This window comes from Geotrypetes seraphini, chromosome 15 (genome assembly GCF_902459505.1).
Source record: "Geotrypetes seraphini chromosome 15, aGeoSer1.1, whole genome shotgun sequence".
NCBI lineage: Eukaryota > Metazoa > Chordata > Amphibia > Gymnophiona > Dermophiidae > Geotrypetes > Geotrypetes seraphini.
Window position 1 is genome coordinate 36,639,557 of NC_047098.1, and position 24,396 is coordinate 36,663,952.

The 24,396-nt window shown below is 42.0% G+C and overlaps 1 protein-coding gene across 7 annotated transcripts in view; it reads left to right on the forward strand.

Annotated features, from left to right (window-relative positions):
• SPECC1 (sperm antigen with calponin homology and coiled-coil domains 1) overlaps positions 1-24,396 on the forward strand; it is a 334,491-nt gene that overhangs the window by 304,299 nt on the left and 5,796 nt on the right. For all 7 annotated transcript variants that reach the window (XM_033921588.1, XM_033921589.1, XM_033921586.1 and 4 more), the window contains one exon: positions 12,935-12,994. In XM_033921588.1, coding sequence (XP_033777479.1) covers positions 12,935-12,994 — 60 coding nt within the window. The remainder of the gene's footprint in view (positions 1-12,934; positions 12,995-24,396) is intronic.

A 24,396-nucleotide genomic window follows, 5' to 3' on the forward strand; every position in this document is an offset into this window, starting at 1 on the left:
ACAAACTTGGGACAAAGGCTGGAAGGAGGGAGGGAGCACAAATTGGGACACAGAAGAAAGGGAAGGGGCATGAACTTCGGCCAGAAAAGGAAGAAAGGAAGGGAGCATGGACTTGGGACATAGGATGGAGAGGGGGAAAGATGCTGAGGTGGGGATGGAAATAGAAAAGGAGAATTATTGGGCATGAGTGTGTGAGTGAGAGTAAAAGAGATGGTGCACATGGGGAATGGAAGAAAGAGGAGAATTTTGGGGCATAGGGAGGGAGAGGAGTGAGGTACAAATGCATGGGGAAGAGAAAGATGAGGGAGAAATGTTGGATATGGTAATGGAGAGGGAACAGTGGGACAGATTGAAAGAGATATAAGAGGGAGGATATTGAGAATAGGGCTTCCTAACATCTTCCAGGTGCACCTTGATAATCTTACAATGAGGTCACCATTGTCACAATGGTGACCTCATTGTAAGATCATCAAGGTGCACCTGCCCACAGGGCAGAAATATATATATTTTCATGAGCCTTGCTTGCTTAATGCAGCTCTTTCAAGACTTTGCACATTGCAGCACTCTTTACTCTGAAAAAGTGAAGCTTTTTAAGTAAGCAATATAAAAATATATTTTTCATGAGCTGTGCTTGTTAATAGATCTTTTCCTATAATTAACAAATACCATTGCTGTTTGCCCTGTTTATGTGGTGCATTGTTAAATGTATTGTGAGCAAAAATAAAAGCCCCATAAACCTATTTAGCAGAATGTATTGGAGACGTCCAAAGCCCGCCCATGTCCTGTCCACCTAACTCACATCTATTGGTAGCCCAAAAAATGCTCAAAAGTAGACCTGCTTTTAATGTAGGCGTTAGGTAGACGCACTCGGGCGCACAGAAATATGCTAATGGCACCAGAGACATCCACATTGAAGCTTCTGCCACGCCTACTTTTTAGGCGCAGCTTTTTGTGATGGGCGTCCAGAAAATTCTGAACATCTAAGTTCCAATTAATGCTTGTTAAAGTCATTAATTTAGCTTATTATCCACTTTATTTGGACGCCTAAGCCGATGGACGTCCAAATCATTACAGAATCTATCCCTAAGTGTGAATTGAAGTAGGAATAGTATGAACACAGTACACTGGGCCTGAACAGTGTTTAAGCCAGGAGTGCCCACACTTTTTTGGCTTGCAAGCTACTTTTAAAATGACCAAGTCAAAATGGTCTACCAACAATAACATTTTTAAAACACAAAGCGCACTGTACGCAGAGAAAATGTTAATTATCATTTATATTCGGGGTTTTTTTTCAAAGAGGTCAAGGCAGATGACTTTAAAATATGCAATGTTACCTCAGTAATAACTATACAAAAATAGACAAATATACCCCCTCCCTTTTTACTAAACAGCGATAGCGGTTTTTAGCACAGGGAGCTGCGCTGAATGACCCATGCTGTTCTCGATGCTCATAGGCTCCCTGCGCTAAAATCCGCTACTGCAGTTTAGTAAAAGGGGGCCATAGTGCAAAATATAGACAGCAGATATAAATTCTCAAAACGGACACATTTTGATCACTAAATTGAAAATAAAATAATTTTTCCTACCTTTGTTGTCTGGTGATTTTCATGAGTCTCTGGTTGCACTTTCTTCTTCTGACTGTGCATCCAATCTTTCTTCCCTTTCTGTCTCCTGCATGCTTCGTCTCCTCCAGACCTCATTTCATTTCCCAACCAACATCTCTGTCCTTCCATGAGTCCAACTTTTTCTTCTTCTGCTTGCCCCCTGCCACTTGCCACACTCCATTCCCTCCCCCAACTTTTTCTTCCTCTCTTCCTGCCCCCTCCCCTTTCTTTCTTTTTCTCTCTCTCTGTCTTTCTGTCTCCCTGCCCCTTTTCTTTTCTTTCTCTCTGTCGTTCTTTCTGTCTCCCTACCCCCCTTTCTTTCTTTTTGTCTCCCTGTCTGTCTTTCTGTCTCCCCTTTCTTTCTCCCCAAGCCACCGCCGGGGCTGTCATCTGGATAAAGGCCCCCAAGCCACAACTGACATCTCAGAAATGGCCCCCAGGCTCCACTAACATTTGGGAACAGGCCCCCAAGCCGCCGCTGTTGCCGTCGAGTTCTTCCTGTTTCCCGAAGCCGCAACGAGCCAGCCAGGCAGCGATTGGCTGGCCCGGAACTTTCTCTCCGATGTCAGAATTAACGTCGGGGAGGGAGGGGAAGGCTGGCATGCCCTGTGCTTCAGTAGTTACTGCTGGCATGTGGCATCGGGGAAAGGGAGAACGTAAAGGCAACGTGAGTCAATCACGGAGCCCATCTTGGGCTCCACGATAGACTCGTGTTGCCTTTGCAATCTACTGGTCGATCACGATAGACCTTTTGGGCACCCCTGGTTTAAGCTATACTACAAGTGGTGAGGGCCTGTAGGGAAAGAGTTTCTGGCAGCAGAAGCAATTGACCAAGGACACCATATTCATTCAATCCTATTTCATAAACATGATTCAAAGTTTACAAAACAGGATTTTTGAATCTTTTTAATGAATTTATTTAAGATCCTGCTTCTGCCTTTATGGGGGAAGTGCTGAAGCCTCACTGCTTAACTGGCTCCTAAAACACTCAATTAACCCTATTATTACTGGCGCTATGAAACTCTATTTATTTAACACTTTTATATAGTGCATTTTTTCTAGTAAAAAAGGTGCTGATACTCAAATACCAGGCGCCGTTCTATGGGAATAAGGTGATTACTCAGGGACCCGCCCCACAGTAACCAGGTCTCCTACAGCCAGCCACAGAATCCATGAAAAGGCAGCACAGAGAGTGCAGAACTTGACCTCTTTTATTAATACTTAGGGACCATGGTCATGTTTATCAAGAAAGTGCCAGTATTCTGTACCTCTTAAAAAAATAAAAACAAGTCCTGCTTTTATATAGATAATTTTCCTGGGCCAAAGCCCATTCAAAGCAATGAATAAGTGAAAATGCCCGAGTTTCCACCCCGTACACTAAATGAAGGCAAACACTTAGTACTTGGAACTGCACATCAACCAACCAAACTTCCAAACTTAGTTCCAAGTGTATACTCTCAGTCAAATCTTCTTTCACGTTGAATTACACACTTTTAAAGAAATCAGTATCTTCTGTCATAGACTTCAGAAAACACCCTTCTCCGTCCCATATTGGTATGTGTTCTTAACGGGGAGTTGATTGGTGTAACCTCCTCACTGGTCCAGACTAAATTTTAATTAGATTCTCTATTATTTTAAAGGTACTATGAATCTTATATTCATTATAGAATTGTACTTATCTAAATGAATGATTCAGCGGTTGGACCTGACATGTTTCGCTGCCACTTCGTCAGGGATCCACACTGTGTGAGAAAACATATCAGATCAATTAAAACCGTACAATGCTATATCCAAATTCTACAGTGAAATCGTTGCTATCAACTTATTTTCCTATTTGCTTACCATAGCCGCTAACATCCACCCCACACTTGAATTAATATGCAAGATGGCGGCGGCAACTTCTGAATCACCATTTAAAGCCCTTACTGCGTGAGACCAACCCCCTTACGCTCACTTACGTCTAACCTATCCCTGGAGACTCTGCTCTTAATTCAATGTGAAAGAAGATTTGACTGAGAGTATACACTTGGAACTAAGTTTGGAAGTTTGGTGAGTTTCCGCCCCAGCAGTAACATTAAGGACTTTTGGACTTCAGAGCCTCAGATGTTAGTGGGGGAGGCAGGAGTCTATTTTTTTTATTTTTTTTGAATGGGGATTTGCTCATGCACTGACAGGAAAGGAGAAGGAAAACATCTGATGCAGAACACAGCGACTTATTACTGCAGTGGAATGTGCTGTTTCTTCTATCTGTGCACAGTGAAAGCCAGTAGGGAATCTGGAGAAATGGACAATCAGTTATTGCATGCCAGAGCTCGCTGCTGCTTTACTTGCAGGACCCTTGGGGAAAGTTGCTTGACTTTCTCCTGGTTTTTTTTCTCTCTAATTGTTTCTTCTTTCTTTAAATTAAAAAAAAAAACAAACACCTCTTTATTTTATTTGTCATTACACTGAGCTGGTAGAATTTAGAGTTAAGGGACAGAGAAGCCAATGCTGGCTTTGGGTTAGTCAATATTAAATCGACCTGTGTTCTCTTTTACAATTCCTTTAATACAGAGGTACATGGAGCTTTTGTCCTTGACACGTACCCTACAAAGTGCACTCTTATTCTTAATTATTCATACCATTGACTATCCAAAGGTGCTCATGAGTCTGGCAATTTATCTACAATGTGAGCAAAGTTTATTTCAAATGGGATTAACAAGAACCCACTGTTCTTGGAGTTTTCTTTCAGATGATTTAAGTTTGTTCCAGAGGGGACTTTTAGGAAAATTTTAGGAAGTTTTTGCTTGCTGGTCTGAAACATGGCTACAGATCTGTGTAATTAGGAGAACCGTCCTTACAAGAAGGTTGGAGTAAAAAAACAATGCCTGGCATTGCAATTTCCTTACCAATTAACACATGGAAATGAACAAGGGAGGGAAAGAAGGGACTGAGAATCTAAGGAAGAGAGAGGAGGTATAGGTGGACAAGAATAGAGGCACAGCAAGAGAGAAGGAAGGAGCCTAAGGAAAGGAGAGTACCTAGAATGTGTTCCCTAATTATAAAAGTACATTTTGCATGCAGAACATGTTTGACATGTAGGAGAAGACTCTTGTAAAACTTGCACACAGGTTATGTGCACAGAAAAGTATGCCTGCTTTTATGTGATCTGATGACAGGGTGAAATTCCTGTTACAGGCCAGTAGAGGGAGCCTAAGCAGTGGTGTATGGAGCTCATTTGCATAGAAATCCTGCAAAGGCTGCTGGAACCTGTCCATTCACCTTGAGTGAAGTAGGAAATTGGAATTTAATGTGGACAAATGCAAAGTGAAGCACATTCGGAAGAATAACCCAAATCACAGTTACCAGATGCTGGTCCACCTTGGGGGTTAGCACCCAAGAAAAGGATCTGGGTGTCATCGTAGACAATACGATGAAACCTTCTGACCAATGTGTGGTGGTGGCCAAAAAAGCAAACAGGATGCTAGGAATTATTTAAAAAGTGATGGTTAACAAGACTAAGAATGTTATAATGCCCCTGTATTGCTCCATGGTACAACCACATCTAGAGTATTGCGTTCAGTTCTGATCGCCTTATCTCAAGAAAGATATAGCGGCACTAGAAAAGGTTCATTGAAGAGCGACCAAGATGATAGAGAATGGAATTCCTCTCGTATGAGGAAAGACTAAAAAGATTAGGGCTCTTCAGCTTGGAAAAGAGACGGCTGAGGGGAGATACGATTAAAGTCTACAAAATCCTGAGTGGAGTAGAACGGATACAAGTGGATCGATTTTTCACTCCATCAAAAATTACAAAGACTAGGGGACATTTGATGAAGTTACATAGAAATACTTTTAAAACCAATAGGAGTAAGTTTTTTTTACTCAGAGAATAGTTAATCTCTGGAACGCATTGACAGATGTTGTGGTAAGAGCGGATAGCATAACTGGTTTTAAGAAAGGTTTGGACAATATCCTGGAGGAAAAGTCCATAGTCTGTTATTGAGAAAGACATGGGGGAAGCCACTGCTTGCCCTGGATCGGTAGCTTGGAATGTTGCTACTTCTTGGGTTTTGGCCAGATACTAGGGACCTAGATTGGCCACCGTGAGAATGGACTACTGGGCTTGATGGACCATTGGTCTGACCCAGTAAGGCTATTCTTATGTTTTTAAGAGGAGTTCCTTTGGGAGTCAGGTGACCCTCAAGGGGAGGAATGCTGGCTTCAGCCTAACCCTTGGTAAGCCTGATTTCCGGTAGAGCTTGGAGTGACTAGTGAGGGCTCAAGCTTGACAACCGGCAGAGGGTATGGTGGAGAAGGTGTGAGTGACCAGGAGAGTGAGCAACTGGGAGAGTCCTCGTGGAGAGCGGCTGAGGAACCAGAAGAATCCTCAGGGAGTGGAGAAGTCTGAGCAACTGGACGGAATCCTCAGTGAGAGTCCTCGGAGTATGCATCTGGGAAAAGAAGACTGAGCAGCTAGGAGTGGGTCTGGAACAAGGAGTAGCCAGAAGGCCTGGTAGAGCTTGGAGTCCAGGGGGACTCAAGCTTGGTGACCTATGGAGGGACCAGTGAAGAGTATCCAGGACTCAGAAGGCTGTTGATCAGATGACCGGCAGTGGCCTCACAAGCAGGTAGAAGGAGTTAGAGTCCGAGGTCTTATGCTGTTGGGGACTGTCGAGTGACTAGTGGAGGGGCTGGTGGGGACCAGTTGAGAGACCAGTAATGGTACCAGGAGCTGCCAGAAGACCCAAGAGGAAGCAGCCTGTGGACCCTGGGATCATTGGCCCAAGGTGACTGGCAAGTGGCCAACAGAGTGACCGACGGGGCAACCTGTAAATGGTACCGGAAGCTGCCTTAAGACCTGGAGGGCCAATGAAAGGGCTGGAGAGGATCTGGATAATGAGAGCCAGGGAGGACCTGGTGGAGACCAGGAAGTGTCTGGAGGGACCTGGTCATGTATTTTATAAGTGTATGAATGATGTGTTTGTTGTTTTAGCAGAGCCTGAAGAAGTTAAGAAGGATAGAAGACCAGAAATGCCTGGGGATGGAGAAGTGACAAGTAATGACTGCTTGGCCTGATCACATCTAAGCAAAGGTGTTTCCAGGGGCACAGTTTGGATTAAGAACTGGTTGAAAGATAGAAAACAGAGAGAAGGTTTAAATATACAGTATTCTTAATAGAGAAGGGGATATAGTGAGGTTCCCCAGGGTCTATGCTGCTTTTCAACATATTTTTCAGTGATCAAGAGAGAGGAACAACTAGTGAGATAATTAAATTTGCTGATGACACAAAGTTGTTCAAGCTTGTTAAATCTCAAGAAGTTTGTTAAAAATTGCAAGAGGACCTCGGGAAACTGGGCATCATGGCAGATGATGTTTAATGAGAGCAAGTACAAAGTGATGCATATGGGAAAGAGGAACCTGAACTGTAGCTAGTTGATGCTGGGTTCTATGATAGGAGTCATTGTCCAGGAAAATGATCTAAGTGTCATGGCTCAGTTTTCAGCAGCAGCAGATAAGAATGTTAGGAATTATCAGGGAAGGAATGGAAAACATAGATGAAAATGTTACACCCTTGTATCACTCTGTGGTGCATCTGCACCTCAAATACTGTGCAATTCTGGTTGCCACATCTCAAAAATATATATGATGAAATTAGAAAAGGTACAGAGAAGGGCGATGAAAATAAAGGGATGGGATGACTTCCCTGTGAGTAAAGGCAAAAGCTGCTAGGGCTCTTCCACCTGGAGAAGAGACAGCTCAGGGGAGATATGAGTAAAGTGGTACATGTAGATATGAATCACTTGTTCACTCTTTCCAAACATAGTAGGACTAGGAGGCGCATGAGATGAAGTTACCGAGTGGTAGATTTAAAACAAACAGGAGAAAATATTTCTTCACTCAACATGTAATTAAACTCTGGAATTTGTTGCAAGAGAAAGTGGTGAAAGTTAGCGGGGTTTTGGATAATTTCCTAAAAGAGAAGTCCATAAGCCATTATTAAGATGGAGAAATCTACTGCTAATTTCTAGGATAAGCAGCATAAAATTAGGGGGGGGGTCCTTGGGACCTGGGTTAGCCACTGTTAGAAACAGGATACTGGGCTTGATGGACCTTTGGTCTATCCCAGTATGGCAACTTTTATGTTCTTATGGGACAGAGTTTCAATATAGACATGGGATTTATAAAATACCGATGCACATAGATCTGGTGTAAATCTGTGCAGGAACATTTCTGTGCCTTATTCTGGGGACCTGTTTTATAAAGGTATTTGGATATCTCTGTTGCCTTTTTAAAACTTTGACAGGCACTCTGCTAGAAATTTAGCCCTGCTAGAAATGCATTTACCCTGCCTCAGCTCAGTGGCTTAGTATGGGTGAGCGATGCATGGGGCGGTGGCGCCCCTCTCATGCCCTCTTCCCTGTCCCCCCTGCCACGCACAAATACCTGGCAAGATCCCAAGGAGTAAAACAGTTTTTATGCTGCTTCTACGAAACTGCACTAGCGGTTTGTAGCACAGAGAGAGCACAGAGAGCCGCGCTGAATGGCCCGCGCTGCTCCTGATGCTCATTGAGGGGAAGGGGAAAGGGGTGCAAGGGTGAGGGCCAGATGCAGTACTCATGGGGAAGTGGGGGGGGGGGAGGAGAGAGAGGAGGGAAAGATGTCATACTGGGCTGGGTGAGGGCGGGTAGAAAAATGCTTGCTATAAGGTGTAGGAACAAGGGAAGAGAGAGAGAAATGGGTGGAAGGAAGAATGCCAAATGCAAGATCACAGATCCATAGCCCCCCGACCACAGATCGGATCATATCGTATCTGTGGCTTTAGTGAATTTAGCCCTTAACTTTCTATTATCCAGAAAAGGTAATGTTGTAAATGTGCAAGCATTCCTATAGAACAGTGGTCTCATTTTGGATTTGTAGATATTTGAAGGGCCTCAGAACAAAATAGTTAATGTCTTATTAAAGAAATGACAATTTTGCATGTGGTAAAAAAAACTCTTTATAGTTTATAAATCTTTCCTTTTGGCTAAGTCTTAATAATATTGTAATTTATAGATAAAGAGACATTACTTTTGTGATTATGATAAACATACCGTGGGCCTCAAAATAGTACCTGGTGGGCCGCAAGTTTGAGACCGTTAGGGTGTTTTTCTTGAAACTCACAAATAGGAAGCTTTAGGATAATGCAAAAGGTTTCCTAAGAAGTGAAACATTTTGAATAAAATTGTTTGGGAACCAAAGAAATGTATATTAAAACATGAGTTGTTTAATTAGCAGTTTATTGTTACTGAATAAAGTTCAGTTCAAGACTGAGAAATTATAAAAGTCAGTATTTAACTGTAGAGCTGTTTGAAAAGAACCTTAAAGGTTCCTGAGAATATAACAGCTGCACTGTGAATGGAAGGAGAAAATATTCTCTCAGGGGTTAAAAATAGTAATATTGCCTTGAGATTTTAAACAATAAAAGGGAACAAGTGTTTTATTCATATTTCTCGATGAAAGTGTTTGCAAGTGTAAGTGCCTGTATGTGAGTTCCAGAGAAATTGAAGTCAGCAGCACTGCAGAATGCCAAACCTCTACAGTAGTGAGAATAGGGAAGATGTGTTCTAGTATAGTCAGGATTTTTTAGAAATAGGAAATAATTCTTTATATTTGCTAAGCAAGAATTGCACAGTTTAGGCTTCCTGACTGTCAGGTTCATTACTCAGCACACTCACTGAGCGAGATAGTATTTTTCCATTTATTTTAATTAAGATAAGGTTTAGGAAGAACAGCACAGAAGACTGAAGAATCAAAGAGACCTGAAGAAAGATAAGTGGACAAGGAAACAATGGCGATGAAAATGATAGGAGGCTTGCGCCAGAAGACGTATGAGGAGAGACTGGAAGCCCTGAATATGTATACCCTAGAGGAAAGGAGGGATAGGGGAGATATGATTCAGGCATTCAAATACTTGAAGGGTATTAACGTAGAGCAAAATCTTTTCCAGAGAAAGGAAAATGGTAAAACCAGAGGACATAATTTGAGGTTGAGGGGTGGTAGATTCAAGAGCAATGTTAGGAAATTCTTCTTTACGGAGAGGGTAGTGGATGCCTGGAATGCGCTCCTGAGAGAGGTGGTGGAGAAGAAAATGGTGACAGAGTTCAAAGAAGTGTGGGATGAACACAGAGGATCTAGAATCAGAAAATAATATTAAATATTGAACTAAGGCCAATACTAGGCAGACTTGCACGGTCTGTATCTGTATATGGCCTTTTGGTTGAGGATGGGCTGGGGAGGGCTTCAATGGCTGGGAGGGTGTAGATGGGCTAGAGTAGGTTTTGACGGAGATTTTGGCAGTTGGAACCCAAGCACAGTGCCGGGTAGAGCTTTGGATTCTTGCCCAGAAATAGCTAAGAAGAAAAAAAATTTTTTAAGAAAATTTAAATTGAATCAGGTTGGGTAGACTGGATGGACCATTCGGGTCTTTATCTGTTATCATCTACTATGTTAGTATGTTTTAAGGGTTAGACATTCATCTAATTAACTATTTTTTTTACAAATAATAAGCTTATTTCTTATTGGTAATTTATTGAGAATTTTGGAATTTGGAAGTTTATAGGAAACTCTTGTAGTACTCAGTAGATTAGTAACTGGATCCAGTTTCAAACTGTTTAATATAAGACTTTTATTGGTTAAGTGCAATAAATTTATATATGCACTTTACAACAAAGTCTTCTTACTCATTTCAACTTTTTAATATTCGAACATTTCATCTGATTGTCAAACCACATTTCCGGGTCCTTTTACTAAGGTGTGGTAGCTGATTTAGCGTACGCTAATCAATATAGTGCACGCTAACGTGTCCATAGACTAGAATGGGCGCGTTGGCGATTAGCATGCGCTAAAACACTTAGTGCGCCTTTGTAAAAGAGGGGTTTAGTCCTGGCCAGGTTCTCTTAAATAATTTATTAATTTAAGAGTGGCTAGTATTTATTTATCTGAGCTCCTTCCTCCTCTGTCTGAGTGTATAGCTGGCTACTCGTATACCACGAATACAGATTTATTGAAAAAAAGAGAGTTGCAGTGCTTGGGCCAGAGTGGGCGGGGGTTACGTTAGGGTGCAGTTTCATTGTTGTCCGCACATTCTATTTTTAGTTTGCGGTTACTTATTCTGTACTGTTAGCATTGACTGAGCAGGATCGATGTACACCAGTGGTCTCAAATTCAAACCCTTTGCAGGGCCACATTTTGGATTTGTAGGTACTTGGAGGGCTGCAGAAAAAAAGTTAATGTCTTATTAAAGACATTATTAAAGTTCATAAATCTTCCCCCTCCCCACCCCCCAAGGCCTGCTTGTTCCCCCTTTCTTTGCAGCATCCTCTGGCTTCCCCCCTGGCCTCCCGGTCTTAGTTTCAGCTAATTACTGCAGCCTGCAGAGGATCACCGGTGCTGTAGTGTTCCTTGCAGGCTGCCATTGGCCTCCGAAGCATGTTCTCTCTGCCGCGGTCCCACCCCTCCTCTGACGTCGGGGGCAGGATTGGGGGCAGAGGGAACGTGCTGCTGAGAATGACAGCAGCCTGCAAGGATCGCTACAGCACCGGCGATCCTCTGCAGGCTGCAGTAATTATCTGAAAGTAAGAGCGGGAGGCCAGAACGGGCAGTATTAGTACAAACTGTGGGCTGCAAAATAGTACTGGTGGGCTGCGAGTTTGAGACCGCCGAGCTACACTAGTCTGGCTTGTTTAGCTTTAGAATGGGGTTGGAGAGGGAAAGAGGGGTAGAGTGGGTAAAGGGGCTACAAAATAAACCCGCCAGCTAATTTTAAAGGTACGTATATCATAGAAAGTGAATCAAATCAAAAAACTTTTTCCTGAATCAGACAACTCTAGTAATCCATCGCAATTCTTGCTTTGCTCAAACTATGTCCCTGTTCACAGATTGCATAGGCTAATGCATGTTCTTGTTGGCCTACAAACAGGTACACGTGTATACCTGTACAGTTTTTCTAAGAGCCATTTTCCCTATGTAGTGTGCCCTTTACATGCAGAATGTGCTTTATAAAATAATCCCCTAAAGAGTAAATTGTTTACACAATTCTTGTGTGATTCTGCAAGGCTTTTTTTCTGCTTTGATCATTTCATTATTTTGCCCCATTGGTGTCCCCCCTCCCCAAACATTGTATAGGTTTGCAGTCTTAGTCACCGGGTCAAGCAATAAACATTCTCAGCTCATGGCTCAGACCCTGCACTTGGATCCCAGCCACGAGAAAAGCCAAGAGCACCTCTCCAGTTCATTCAGTCTGAGGAGAAACCAAAGCTCTGAACCATTAGTATCAGGTTTTGATTTTCTGCATGAGCAGCAAGTTCACTCTATCAAGCTCATGAGCTGGGCAAGTGACAAAAAAATATCTAGTATAAATATTTGAAAGTAAAAGAGTGGCGGCATGGCCTAATGGTTAGAGCAACTGCCTTAGCAGCCTGAGATTTTGAGTTCGATGCCCACTGCAGCTCCTGTGACTCCGAGAAGTCACTTAACAATTCATTGACCAGGTACAAAATAAGTACCTGCCTAAAATATATAAACTGCTTTGATTGTAACCGCACAGATAAAGCAGTATATCAAGTCTCATCCCTTTTAGAACATGTAGAAATGCTAGAAAACTCTGTTAAAAGGGAAAAATAACCATATTTGTAACTTTAATGCACCTGCCATGCTTCCAATACTGTTGGACTAGTTCTGTAGTGATACATCCATTGGAAAGTCCCTACATCTCTCCTCTGTCATGTGTCCTTGTAGTGTGTGCTATTGCATCAGGACAGGAAGAGATTCTTTCTGTACAGTTATGGCACTTTTAACGTAGGCATTGTATGTGGCAATCGCAGTAGTGTGCGGTGAGGGCTTTCAGGGGATTCAGTGCCAGCTCTACAGCCCTGCTGTTTTATTTTTTGGCTTACTTTTTGCTTGATGCAGTTTGATTTGTTGAGTAGGCAGCCTGCTTAACCGTTCAAACTGCATCAAACTTAAAGTAACCCCCCCCCCCAAAAAAAAAGAAAACAACAAAAAACAAACAAACTGGGGATTCTCCAAACCCCCTGAAAGCCCTGACAGTACTGATCTGAATTTGATTGACTGAGCAGCTTCTGCCTGTTGCCTGCTGAGCCAATCAAATTCAGAGCAGTGCCCTCAGGGCCTTTAGGGGCTGTGGCGAATCCCCTGAAGGCCCTGACTGCATGCCACTGGGCACACGGCATTACATGGAAGTCATTACCCTTATGTGGATCAGTAACCTGCTCTTGTGCTGAACCCCGTTAGATGGCAGATTATTGCCTTGCTGTTCTGTGATGTTGCTTCTTTCCTTGATTTTACAGAAGAGAAACTTCCTCCTGGCATTTCAAGCTGCAGAGAGTATAGGCATCAAACCGAGTCTGGTGAGTACCCTCTGTATAGTTCTCCAAAGAGGTGTGAATTGAAACATAGATGAATAGAGCATGATGGAGTTCTGGCAACGAATCTGCGCTTATGTTAAAGTACAGCTATAGATATAAGCTCAAGGGTCATCCTGTCAATCAAACTACAGTATGAATCACCAAAAGAATTGTTAGAAAACATTCCTTAGAAGGACATATTTATATAAAAATAAACCAGAGCTCAGTAACCCTCAGTCTTGATTGAGTGTTGAGAGAAGACTTTTTTTTCTGCTGGGAAGGAATCTGCAGTTATGAATATATACCTGCTGGAAATTGTCTTAAACCTTAGGCAAAGGGAGATTTGGGAATTTTGGGTGAAACTGATAGGCTACTTATTTATATGCGTTTGTATGTGAGACCTGCTGAGTGAAATGATACAAAAAATGGAGTAATTTATTTGTCACAAGATAAGAGGGATAGATATCAACTGCACAACCCTACAAAAGTTTAGCTGCAGGTATGGATTAAATATATCCTTAAAAATGAGAAATATTTATCAATAAAAAAGGTACATTTTTCAGAAAAATGCTTTAAAAAAATGGTAAACTGAAAACATCTGTATCTCTGTAATCCAAAGCTGTGAAAAAAATTGTGTAGTCCCTTTCTACTGACCTATAGCACACAAAACTCAGAAATGAAAGTTGCCCAAATGTATCCCTCCAAACTTTATAGCCTTTGTCCCTATTATTTATAACCCCCTTTTGGTACCTTTTTACTCAACAAGTCACATATTTATTTATTTAATTAATTTTCTATGCCATTCTCCCAGGGGAGCTCAGAACAGTTTACATAAATTTATTCAGGTACTCAAACATTTTTCCCTGTCTGTCTCGGTGGGCTCACAATCTATCTAATGTATCTGGGGCAATGGGGGGATTAAGTGATTTGCCCAGGGTCACAAGGAGCAGCGTGTGTTTGAACCCACAACCTCAGGGTGCTGAGGCTGTAGCTTTAACCACTGTGCCACACTCTCCCCCTTAGCAGTAAAAACTGGGTAAGAGCAGCTCCTACCCATATAAGTGCTGCTCATTCATGTCAGCTATAGATTTGCACCAGCATTTCTGGATAATGCCACTAAAAATTACCACTGACCTTGACTGTCTCAGTGCCATTCACATAGTTTTGGGGTTGTCTTTGTGATTAAGCTAAACTCAGGCATAGCTTAGAGTTGAATTCCCACCCATGCACCCTCACCCCAGGCTCAATCTTTGATTTATAGGCTGTTAAAGAGGATAGAAGGGAAAATTTTTCACTGAAAGTTTTAATTGGGCATCTTCGTCAGCAAGTTATTAATCCTTAGGAGTGGATTAGTTCTGTGACTTTGCAGTTCATCTGGAAGCAAGCATAAAATAAATAGTATATTATATAACTAATAGCTTAAAGGGCTTTATTAGTTTAAATATCCTTACCATCTTGAGAACTTTAAACAACTCACCAATACAAAGATGCAGGTAATAGTCTCGCCGCAAGATAGTGCTATCCAGGCTTTTACACGAATGCCTTGGTGAGAGGTCATATGTGTGCATTTGGTGCAAAGAGCTCCTAGCTCACAGGGAGCAAGTCTGATTTCAGCAGCCTAGAATATATATGGATGAACGGAGGCATTGTACTGGCAGAGAAAGCAACAGGCCACCACTGAATTATCTAAAACCCTGTCCCCAATAAAAATTTTTCCCACCTGAATGCTACCAAGAAACCAAATATACACAGGGCTCACAAGGCCCTGTGCATGTAGGCCACATTTCTGATACTTGTGATAGCTCACATCCCGCCTAATCCATTAACTCCTGACCTATGCACAGGTGACAGTTTTATTTTCAGTCAAATATTCACGTTCATATTCACTCCCATAGCTTATGCTGAGAGGCTCTTTACATTTGTTTATTACTACAGTGTCTTTCATCGTGAACCAATGTAATAGTCCTTCAAGGGCATGGCAGTCTTCTAGGGTCATCAAAGGTACACTACCAAATGTTGCAGCATCCAAGCCAACAGAATAACAATAGGCCTATCATGGGCAATTACATCCAGCAGAAATTGCTCATGTTTCATACATCGGTACAGGAAAGTGTTAGGCACCATTAGTCGAGCAAACAGTGGAGATGTCCAAAAACACAAGTGTATGAATTTATTTTGAAACTCTGCTTTATTCATTCACCGTCTTTACACTTAAATGTTTCAGTTCATACCACCTGCATCAGGAGTCTTATTCTTAAAGTATGCAACTCGGTAGAGTGAAATATGGCACTTGTGGAGCATCGGCACAACAAATTATTCTATAGTGAAAAAGTGCCTGTTTCATTGACACTTTTTTCACTATGCAATAACTTGTTGTTTTGATGCTCTACTGAGTTGGATGCGTTAAGAATAAGACTCCTGATGCGGGCCGTTTGAGTCGAAACACATATGTGTTGAGTCGGTGAATGAATAAAGCACAGTTTCGAAATAGTGGAAATGTCCAAAAAACACAAGTGTACGAACCTGTTTGCTACTGACTTGTGGAGGTGATTCACCTATTTTTCACGATCGGCACCATCAGTTACCTGCCTGATGTACATTGCACAATTGACAGAACTCCTACATTTGCTATAGCATAGCAGTAACTCGGAGATTGGCGATAGTGAGTCAAATACCTTAGGTCATGTACCTTCAGTTGAAGCTATGGTTATGGGTCAATGCATATGAGTCAATGCATTTGAAATACCACCTTTCTGTTGTGCAACCAAAGAGTTTACAGTTATATGCAGATACTTTACTCTGTCCCTACAGGACTCACAATCTAAGTTTTATGTACCTGAAGCAATGGAGGGTTAAGTGACTTTCCCACTGTGGCTTCTTGTGACCCTAAGCATTGAACCTCTGTTCTCCTGGTTCTAGCCTATTTCATTAACATTTGGCTACTCCTTCACTCCACTATAATCAGTATAATATAAGCATACATTAAAATAAAGATTAAAAAAAAGTGGTCATAAAATTCCAAACAATAATAATTACAAGTAAGTGTAGCCAAACTGCAGGAGTCTCTTGTATCATCATCAATGAAAAGTTAAAATTTTTAAAAAATGCCAAAAAACACCCCTCTAGTACCAACACAATTCACTTTTAAAAGCTTAAGGCATAATAACTATGGGGCCCTTTTACTAAAGCTTCACATAACACTAATGCTAAGAAACTCGTAGATATTAAATTTACTTCATAGTATTTATTTTTATTAAAAAAAAAATTATTACCCACTTAAAACTAAGCGGTTCACAAAAATACATACGTACATTGCATTACATTACATTACATTAGTGATTTCTATTCCGCCATTACCTTGCGGTTCAAGGCGGATTATATAAGAATTGTCATGAAGTTACAAGATATATAGGCGATTACATAAGAATTGTCGAGAAATTAAGGTAATACATGTTGGGTAATTTGAATATTTTAGATTTGATAAGAGTAGACAGTGTGGTAGGTGGAGCTTGGGAAGGAACTAGTCGTGTTATATAGGTTTTATGTATTTTTTGAAGAGTAGAGTTTTAGTTTCTATTTTGAAGGTTTTGTAGGCTGTGGTCGAAGACAGCAGATTGGTGATTTGTCTGTCTAGTTTTGCTGCTCTGGTGGCCATTAGGTTATCATATAATTTTCTTCGTTTGACATTTTTGGTTGGCGGGTGTGTGAATAGTGAGTGGGTTCTCCTGTGTCTGGTTGAGGTGGCTTGAATTAGTCTGTTCTTCCAGTAGGTTGGGCTGTTTCCGTTAATAATCATGAAAAACAAAGCAACAACAAATAAATTACAACCGTCTAAAAGTTCTCCAAAATATATAATTAAACCTTTCAAGAAAAGGCCTCTACAAACAAAGTTGTCTTCAACACCTTCTTAAATTTCTGAATATCTGAAAGTAGCCTAAATGGTCCTGTCAAACTATTCCACAGTAGCACTCTGGTGACCCAAGATTATTGAGGACCTTATTTTCCCACATTGCACGCTTACCAGCTTTTCACTCACTAACCATAACGTCCCCTCTGACCTTAAAGATCTAAGCGGCTGATACACTTTCAGCGCCTGAGATAGATACCAAGTGATCTCATGATGAATCGCTTTAAAAATCAACAGAAGAACTTTGTAAACAATACGATATTTTACTGGTAACCATTGAGCTGTTTCAACAGTGGTGTTGCATGGTCAAATTTGCTTCCTCCACAAATTCCGTTAGTGCATGCTAAGCCTCAAGTAAAAGGGTTTATATGTTGTTTTTTTTTATTTTCATTTTTCATTGGTGATGATACAAGAGAGTCCTACAGTACAGCCACACTTGCTTATGATTTTATTGTTTGGAATTTTATACCCACTTCTATTGTTGTTTGGGTTATTTTTTTCAGATTTCTTTATTAAATTTTAATAGAAATAATATAAAACAGAGGTAAAAACAAAACAGAGATGTTCCATTATGATTCATAAATATTATAGGTAATAATAAGTTAAATTTCTATTGATGTCAGACATTTTTATCACAGTTATAACCAATAGGGGCCCAGATTTTGTGAAAGACAAAGTAGGTTTAGATATTCTAAACTTCAAAGAATACCATACAGCCTTTCGGCTATCTCAGGCCCCATACTGGTTCACTCCATCTTGTTATTTATTAATGTATACATGTATATTATTTTTATAGTTGTTTAACTTTTCACAGCCCTTTTTACTTGAGCTTTTATGAATTTTCTCACAGTGTGTGGGTAAGGACTTGCCATTTGTTCTTAGACAGTTTTTAGGATTTATCTTTGAATTGGCCTGTGTTCATTTTTATCTTTTCTTTTTCTGTATTCTCCTTAACTAACGTGACCATACGTCCCATTTTGAACAGGACTGTCCTGTTTTTAATTACCATGTCCTGTTGTCCCGAAGCACACCCAAAATGTTCCGTTTTCAGAGTCCAGGATTTCTTCCTGCTTCTCCATGCTTCCCAGACGCAGCAAAAGGCCAGGTGCTGCAGCAACTGCACTGCACAAGCACCAGGCCTAAAAGCCTTCCCCCCCCCCCGGAACTTCCTCTCCAATGTCAGAATTGATGGAGGTGGGAAGGCTTGTAGGCCCGGCGCTTATGCAGTGCAGTCGCTGCAGCGCCTGGCCTTTTACTGTGTTGGGGAAGCAGGTTGCATCGGGGGGGGGGCAGAGGAAGCAGGGTGTGTCATGGGAATAGGGGAAGCAGGCGGAGGGAGGGTACGTCGGGGGGCAGGGGAAGCAACGTGCGCCAGGGAAGCGAGATGGCTTGGCGGGGGTTGGGTGGGAGATGCAGGCTGTGTCGGGGAAGCAGGGTGGCTTGGGGGGACAGGGAGAGAGAAAGAAAGAAATGAAAGAAAGGATGCACAGTCAGAAGGAAGTATAACCAGAGACTCATGAAATCACCAGACAACAAAGGTAGGAAAAATGATTTTATTTTAAATTTAGTGATCAAAATGTGTCCATTTTGAGAATTTATATCTGCTGTCTGTATTTTGCACTATATTTAATAGGGTCCGGGATCTGGAGGGTAGGGGAGAGGGTCTGGGGGTCCTGTCCCGTTTTGAGGAAAAAAAATAAATGGTCACGTTATCCTTAACTGACCTCATTGATTATCCTATCATCAACATATTTATATAGCACCAGAAGCAGGTGGTTCACTGAACCCCTTTGGTCATTTTATTAACCTCTTAATATTATTTATGACACTTACTGCACTGTCAGCAGTTGACATATTCGCATTGGTATTTTAGGATTCATTGTATTTAATATATACTGTTTAAGGGCTTTATACAATTCTGATATTGACGATTTTGTATATTTCTTTGCTTTCTTGTGTATTGATACTTGTATTATAAAGGGTTTTGCCTCTTTTGGTGCTGGATTAATGAGATAAAGGCAATGTGGATTTAGTCAAGGAAAATCTTGTATAACCAATCTGCTGCATTTTGGCCCCCTTATACCAAGCCACATTAGCATTTTTTATCGCCAGCCACTGCAGTAAAAGTTCCAACACTCATAAAATTCCTGTTCTGGCCCACCAATCGACCACCAGGGATTTCAAAGGTATGCGGGGGTGGCTGGAGGAAGTTAAAATTTGTTGCAGTCAGCTGGGACAGGAGATGGGAGGGATCGCTCCTGTCCCAGCCCACCGCTGGACCATTAGGGATTTCAAAGGTACATGGGGGAGGCCTGCATGGCATCGAGAGGGAGGGAGAGTGGACAGTGTGCAGGGCAGGGAGGAAGGGGGAACAGGGTGCAGAGCCTGGCAGTTTATATTTGAGTCAACCTTTTTCCTCCTTTTGAGGGGAAAAAGATTACCTCAGTTTATATTTGGGTCGGCTTATATTTGAGTATATATGGTATCTTATGAATACATGTCTTTTAGTGCAAACTTCACACATCCTTTGGCTACCTATAAAGGAAGTGTGTTTCCATTATGAACTGAGTTTAGAAAAACAAAAATGTACTTAACAGAGTTTGGAACTCACCTATGCAATTGTGAAACCCTTGTTCTAGTTGGAAACCTCCTTTTAATGCCAGATGTTTCTGGAATAAATTTAAAACCTTGAATAAATGGCTTTAATCATTGATTTTTAAAATCCTTCAATACAAAATCAATTGCTTTTAAAGCAGTTTGAACAGGGTTATGTAATTACTTATGAGACTAGTCAGTCAACGAACTTTAATACAATCATGGTACTCTATAGGATAGAGCCCCTTTTAATGTACTGTGAGGTACCAGTCACACTAGTATAAAGATCTCGTTTGGCTGGAGGCTATTAACTAACAAGGGTCACGAGTCTGGAAGAGTAAGCAGGTGTCTGTGTATGAGATGGTGAAGTTGATAAGTCAAATATAGGCATCCATACCAAATAGATCATTCTTTGCCGGCAGCGTACGGCTCCAGGGGCAGCAGGTCAGGTAAACGGTTTGTGTCAGTGCATTAGATTTCAGTGATTTAAGGTGTCAACTGGCAGGCACACATTAGAAATACAGGCTAGAATGGATGTTATTCATTCTGAAGATTAGTGAATTATTATTTCCTGCTGACATCATAAACAGCTAAGAATGTTACCCTGAGATCACTCTGGAGACTTCCTGGAGCACTTGAGAGAGCGGGGAAATATCTTTTGAGCTACTGCTTTGTGTAAGAAGTAGAAGGGAAGGAAGTGCTTGAAATAGGCATTGAAAGATGCTGTAGGAAATGATTTCTTATCCCCACTGGCCATTGTTTGTACAACTGAGGCCAGATTCCTTGCCTGCCTGGTGCACTGTTATCCTGATGTCATTGGGTCATAATACAAAGACACATTTTTGCACTTTATTTTTCCCTTTCTGGGATTGGAAGCCATTGTGGTTAGTAAATCTAATGTCAAATCTCCCAACCTGAGGGTTTCGACATCTTTATGCACCTTTAGAATCAACTAGGCGCCATGAAATGTTTGTTGTATCATTTGCAGGCATCTACAGGGCAACTCTATAAAATACGCACTCAGTTACAGGCAGATTGTATTTCATTAGAATAGTGACATATACGCCAAAATTCCACTTAAGCATTATTCAGTAAAAACATGCATATCTTATACAGTGTATAGTTTGCAGGTAGTAGAAGATGACAATGGATCAAAGAAAATGAAGAGCAAGCTTGATTAAAATAACCCAACATGCAGTGGCGTACTAAGAGGGGGCCGGGGGGGGAGGTCCGCCCCTGGTGCACGCCCTGAGGGAGTGCTCCCGGCCTGGTCATTGGCGTCAGTTCCCCCCCCCCCCCCCGACATCCGGTTCTTCCCCTCTGGCCTCCCCGCAGCATCCTCTCTGGCCTCCCCGCATCATTTAGAGTAGCGAAGAAGATAGCGATGTCAGCGATCTGTTTCCTCCGCCGCGGTCCCGCCCCCCTCCTCTGACATCAGAGGAGGGGGGCGAGTCCGCAGCAGAGGACAGCACAAGCAGCACAAGATCGCTGACATCGCGATCTTGCTGCAGGCTGCTTCGCTACTCTAAATGGTGTGGGGAGGCCAGAGGGGAAGAACCAGATGTCGGGGGGGGGGGGGGCGGCGAGCGGTCCTTCGGGATGGGGCAGGCAGGCAGGCCTTCAGGGGGAGATGCAGGCCTTAAAGGGGGGGGACAAGCCTTCATGGGGGGGACAGGCAGGCAGGCCTTTAAGGGGGGGACAGGCCTTCAAGGGGGGGACAGGCCTTCGGGGGGGTACATGCCTTCAAGGTGGGAGACAGGCATTCATGTGGGGGGACAGGCCTTCAAGGGGGGGGACTGGCCTACAAGGGGTGGGACAGTCCTTCAAAGGGGGTGCAGGCCTTCGGGGGGTGCAGGCCTTCAAGGGGGGTGCAGGCCTTCAAGGGGGAGCAGGCCTTCAGGGGTGAGATGCAGACCTTTAAGAGGGGGACAGGCCTTTGGGGGGGCACCCTGGTGTAGAAGTACACGGAGGGAAGGGGGTGTTCAAAGAAACGTGCATATGCCAGACTTTGGGGGGGAAGAAATAATGGGTCTGAAAATAGAGGAGAGGGAGAGATATGATGGACCATGGGATTTAGCGAGGGAAGGAACATGTTTTTTGCATGTTTTTTGCTCTCCCGTTCTAATGGGTTCCTGATGAAGGGATATTTTATGCCTGAAGAACAATTCTTTGGAATCAGTCATTTGCTGGGCTTTTCTCTATTGGGAGGATTGTGTCTACTCTTCAATCCAAGCTAAGTCTGAGTTTATTTTCTTTTGGAGTTGGCTGGGGGGTTCTCAGAGTGGTATTTTTGCTTTAATTATATTTACTTGTGTGAATTGGTAATTACCCACTGCACTATTTTTCACCAGTTTTGGTTGGGCACACGTGAGATATCCAATGATGGTGTGCAGGTAGGGGTTTTTCGCTTCTGCCTTGGTGTGTTAAGCGCTGGAGGTTCTCCTCCCCTCGCTAATCCTTCACACTGAGGATATCCCGTTTTATAATTATAATATGTTAGTTATTTATTGAGGGTTTGTTACCCTGCTTCACACTTTAAAGTCAGAATACCACTCTCAGAACTTGTTAACTATACTACCTTTCAGTTTGTCTCTTTTGTAAGCTCCTCTTGCAGTTTTCTTTTAGGAGTGTTTTCTTGTTTTCCACATTTCGTCTATGGCAGTTGCTTCAGAGACCGCGACTAAAGAGAATTCTAACATCTTTTGTCATATTATGTTTTTGCCATGCTCTGTTAGTTGTTTTGCCATCTTTGCCAGACAATGTTCTGCCATGCTATGTTTGCCATCACTTTGCATAAATACACTTTTATTATGTATGTAAACTTGTAACCCTTTCTGAGCTTTTCTTGGAGGAGGGGATATAAAACTAACTAAATAAATGAATAAAAGCACTCTTCCCCTCAGAGGTAAGGACTGCTGGGGCTGGGGCTAACTTTCCTTACCCTCTACTGAGGGGGGAGTGTGCTTTTAGAATCCCCTTTAGGCGCTGTCCCTGAAAGGAAAGAGGATGAGACTTGACATACCGCCTTTCTGTGGTTGCAATCAAAGCAGTTTACATATCATATATAGCAGTGGTCTCAAACTCAAACCCTTTGCAGGGCCACATGTTGGATTTGTAGGTACTTGAAGGGCCGCAGAAAAAATAGTTAATGTCTTATTAAATAAATGACAATTTTACATGACGTTAAACTCTTTATAGTTTATAAATCTTTCCTGTTGGCTAAATCTTAATAATAATGTTGTAATTTATAGCTAAAGAGACACATGAACAAGAAACTGTTTTATTTTACTTTTGTGATTATGATAAACATACCAAGGGCCTCAAAATAGTACTTGGCGGGCCGCATGTGGCTCCCGGGCCGCGAGTTTGAGACCACTGATATATAGGGTTACCAGATTTTCCCCAAAGGAAAATCCAGACCCATGACCATTCCCACAGCCCCGCCCAGTTCCATCTCATTCCCCCCCTCCCCCGCCCCTACAGACAATCCTATTAGGATAAACAAGTCTGCATAACATGAGTTCCGTTGTCTTTCATTGATCAAAAACCTCTCTGTTATTAGTTTATCTAATGAACTACTTATGAAAACATTTTTCTTTTTTATTAATATTTTAAAGATGGAACATATGAAACAACTTCAAATATAACTTATCTTATGTGTGGTGCACAAATTCCCTCTGCACAATGAACGTAATCATGGTGATTCATATCCTTGACGGGACCCGTTTCACTATTAGTTTCGGCTTTTTCAAGGGTCAAATTTCTTGTAGGGGATATTGTTTGTGGAAATCCACCAGCATAACAGCAGCATGCACCACAGGCCCACCCAGTTCTGCCCCCCCAGCCCCGCCCCAGACGGCTTCCGCGCATGTGCAGATGCCCCTTCCCGACCTGATTTTTACAGGAAGCTTTTCAAAACCCTGACTTAAGTGCCAGGTTTTGAAAAGCCATCTGGATCCCCGGACATGTCCTTGAAAAGGAATATGTCGGGGGAAATCCGGATATCTGGTAACCCTAATTATATACAGGTACTTATTTTGTACCTGGGGCAATGGAGGATTAAGTGACTTGCCCAATCACAAGGAGCTGCAGTGGAAATCGAACCCAGTTCTCCAGGTTCTCAGGCCGCTGCGCTAACCATTAGGCCACTCCTCCATTAAATTGGCTGCCATAGGTGAAATATGGCCACATTGGGCTATTATATTGAAAGGTCACTTTGGTCAGCCACAAAACTTAGAGACTTGAAGAAAAAGACAGGTATATTTTATTCAGCATATGCGGACCCCTGAGCCCCAAGCTGGTAGCTTCAGGAGTGCCAAAGCCAGGAAGTTACAGAGATATTTATTCATTTTTCTGGCTATACAACTGAATTCTAGAAAAATCTTTTCACGTGTTACTTTTCTTAACAATCATTGGTCCTAAGCTCACACTAGCAGGTCACTTATTTAAGCCCTGCAGTCTTTCTGTTACATGTCCAGGAGGGCAATATTGTGTATGCTGAGATAACCATAAGAAGCTAAAATGCCCAGCTAAAACACCCAGTGTAGGCAGGCTAGAACATGAGATAAGTTAGGTCTGCAGCTAGACATAATTCAGCATTTTATTAAAGAGAAAACTTAATTTAAAACTCAGGAAAACCAATCCCAGACTCCTTCAATATTATTAAAGTTTCATCTTCTTTGATCCATTGTCATCTTCTTCCTAATACAATTTGTGGATCACCCACATCTTTGGTGTCAATATATTTTACAGGTTAGACCACATGAGTGTAACTTACAAAACTACTGTTAAGTTATGCACATTTCATCAGAAGTTAGGTGAAGACATACCAGCTTTATGGCTGGCCTAAGCGTTGGCCCGTAACTTATAAGCTCATATTTTCCTAGTTAATGCTAGTATTCTA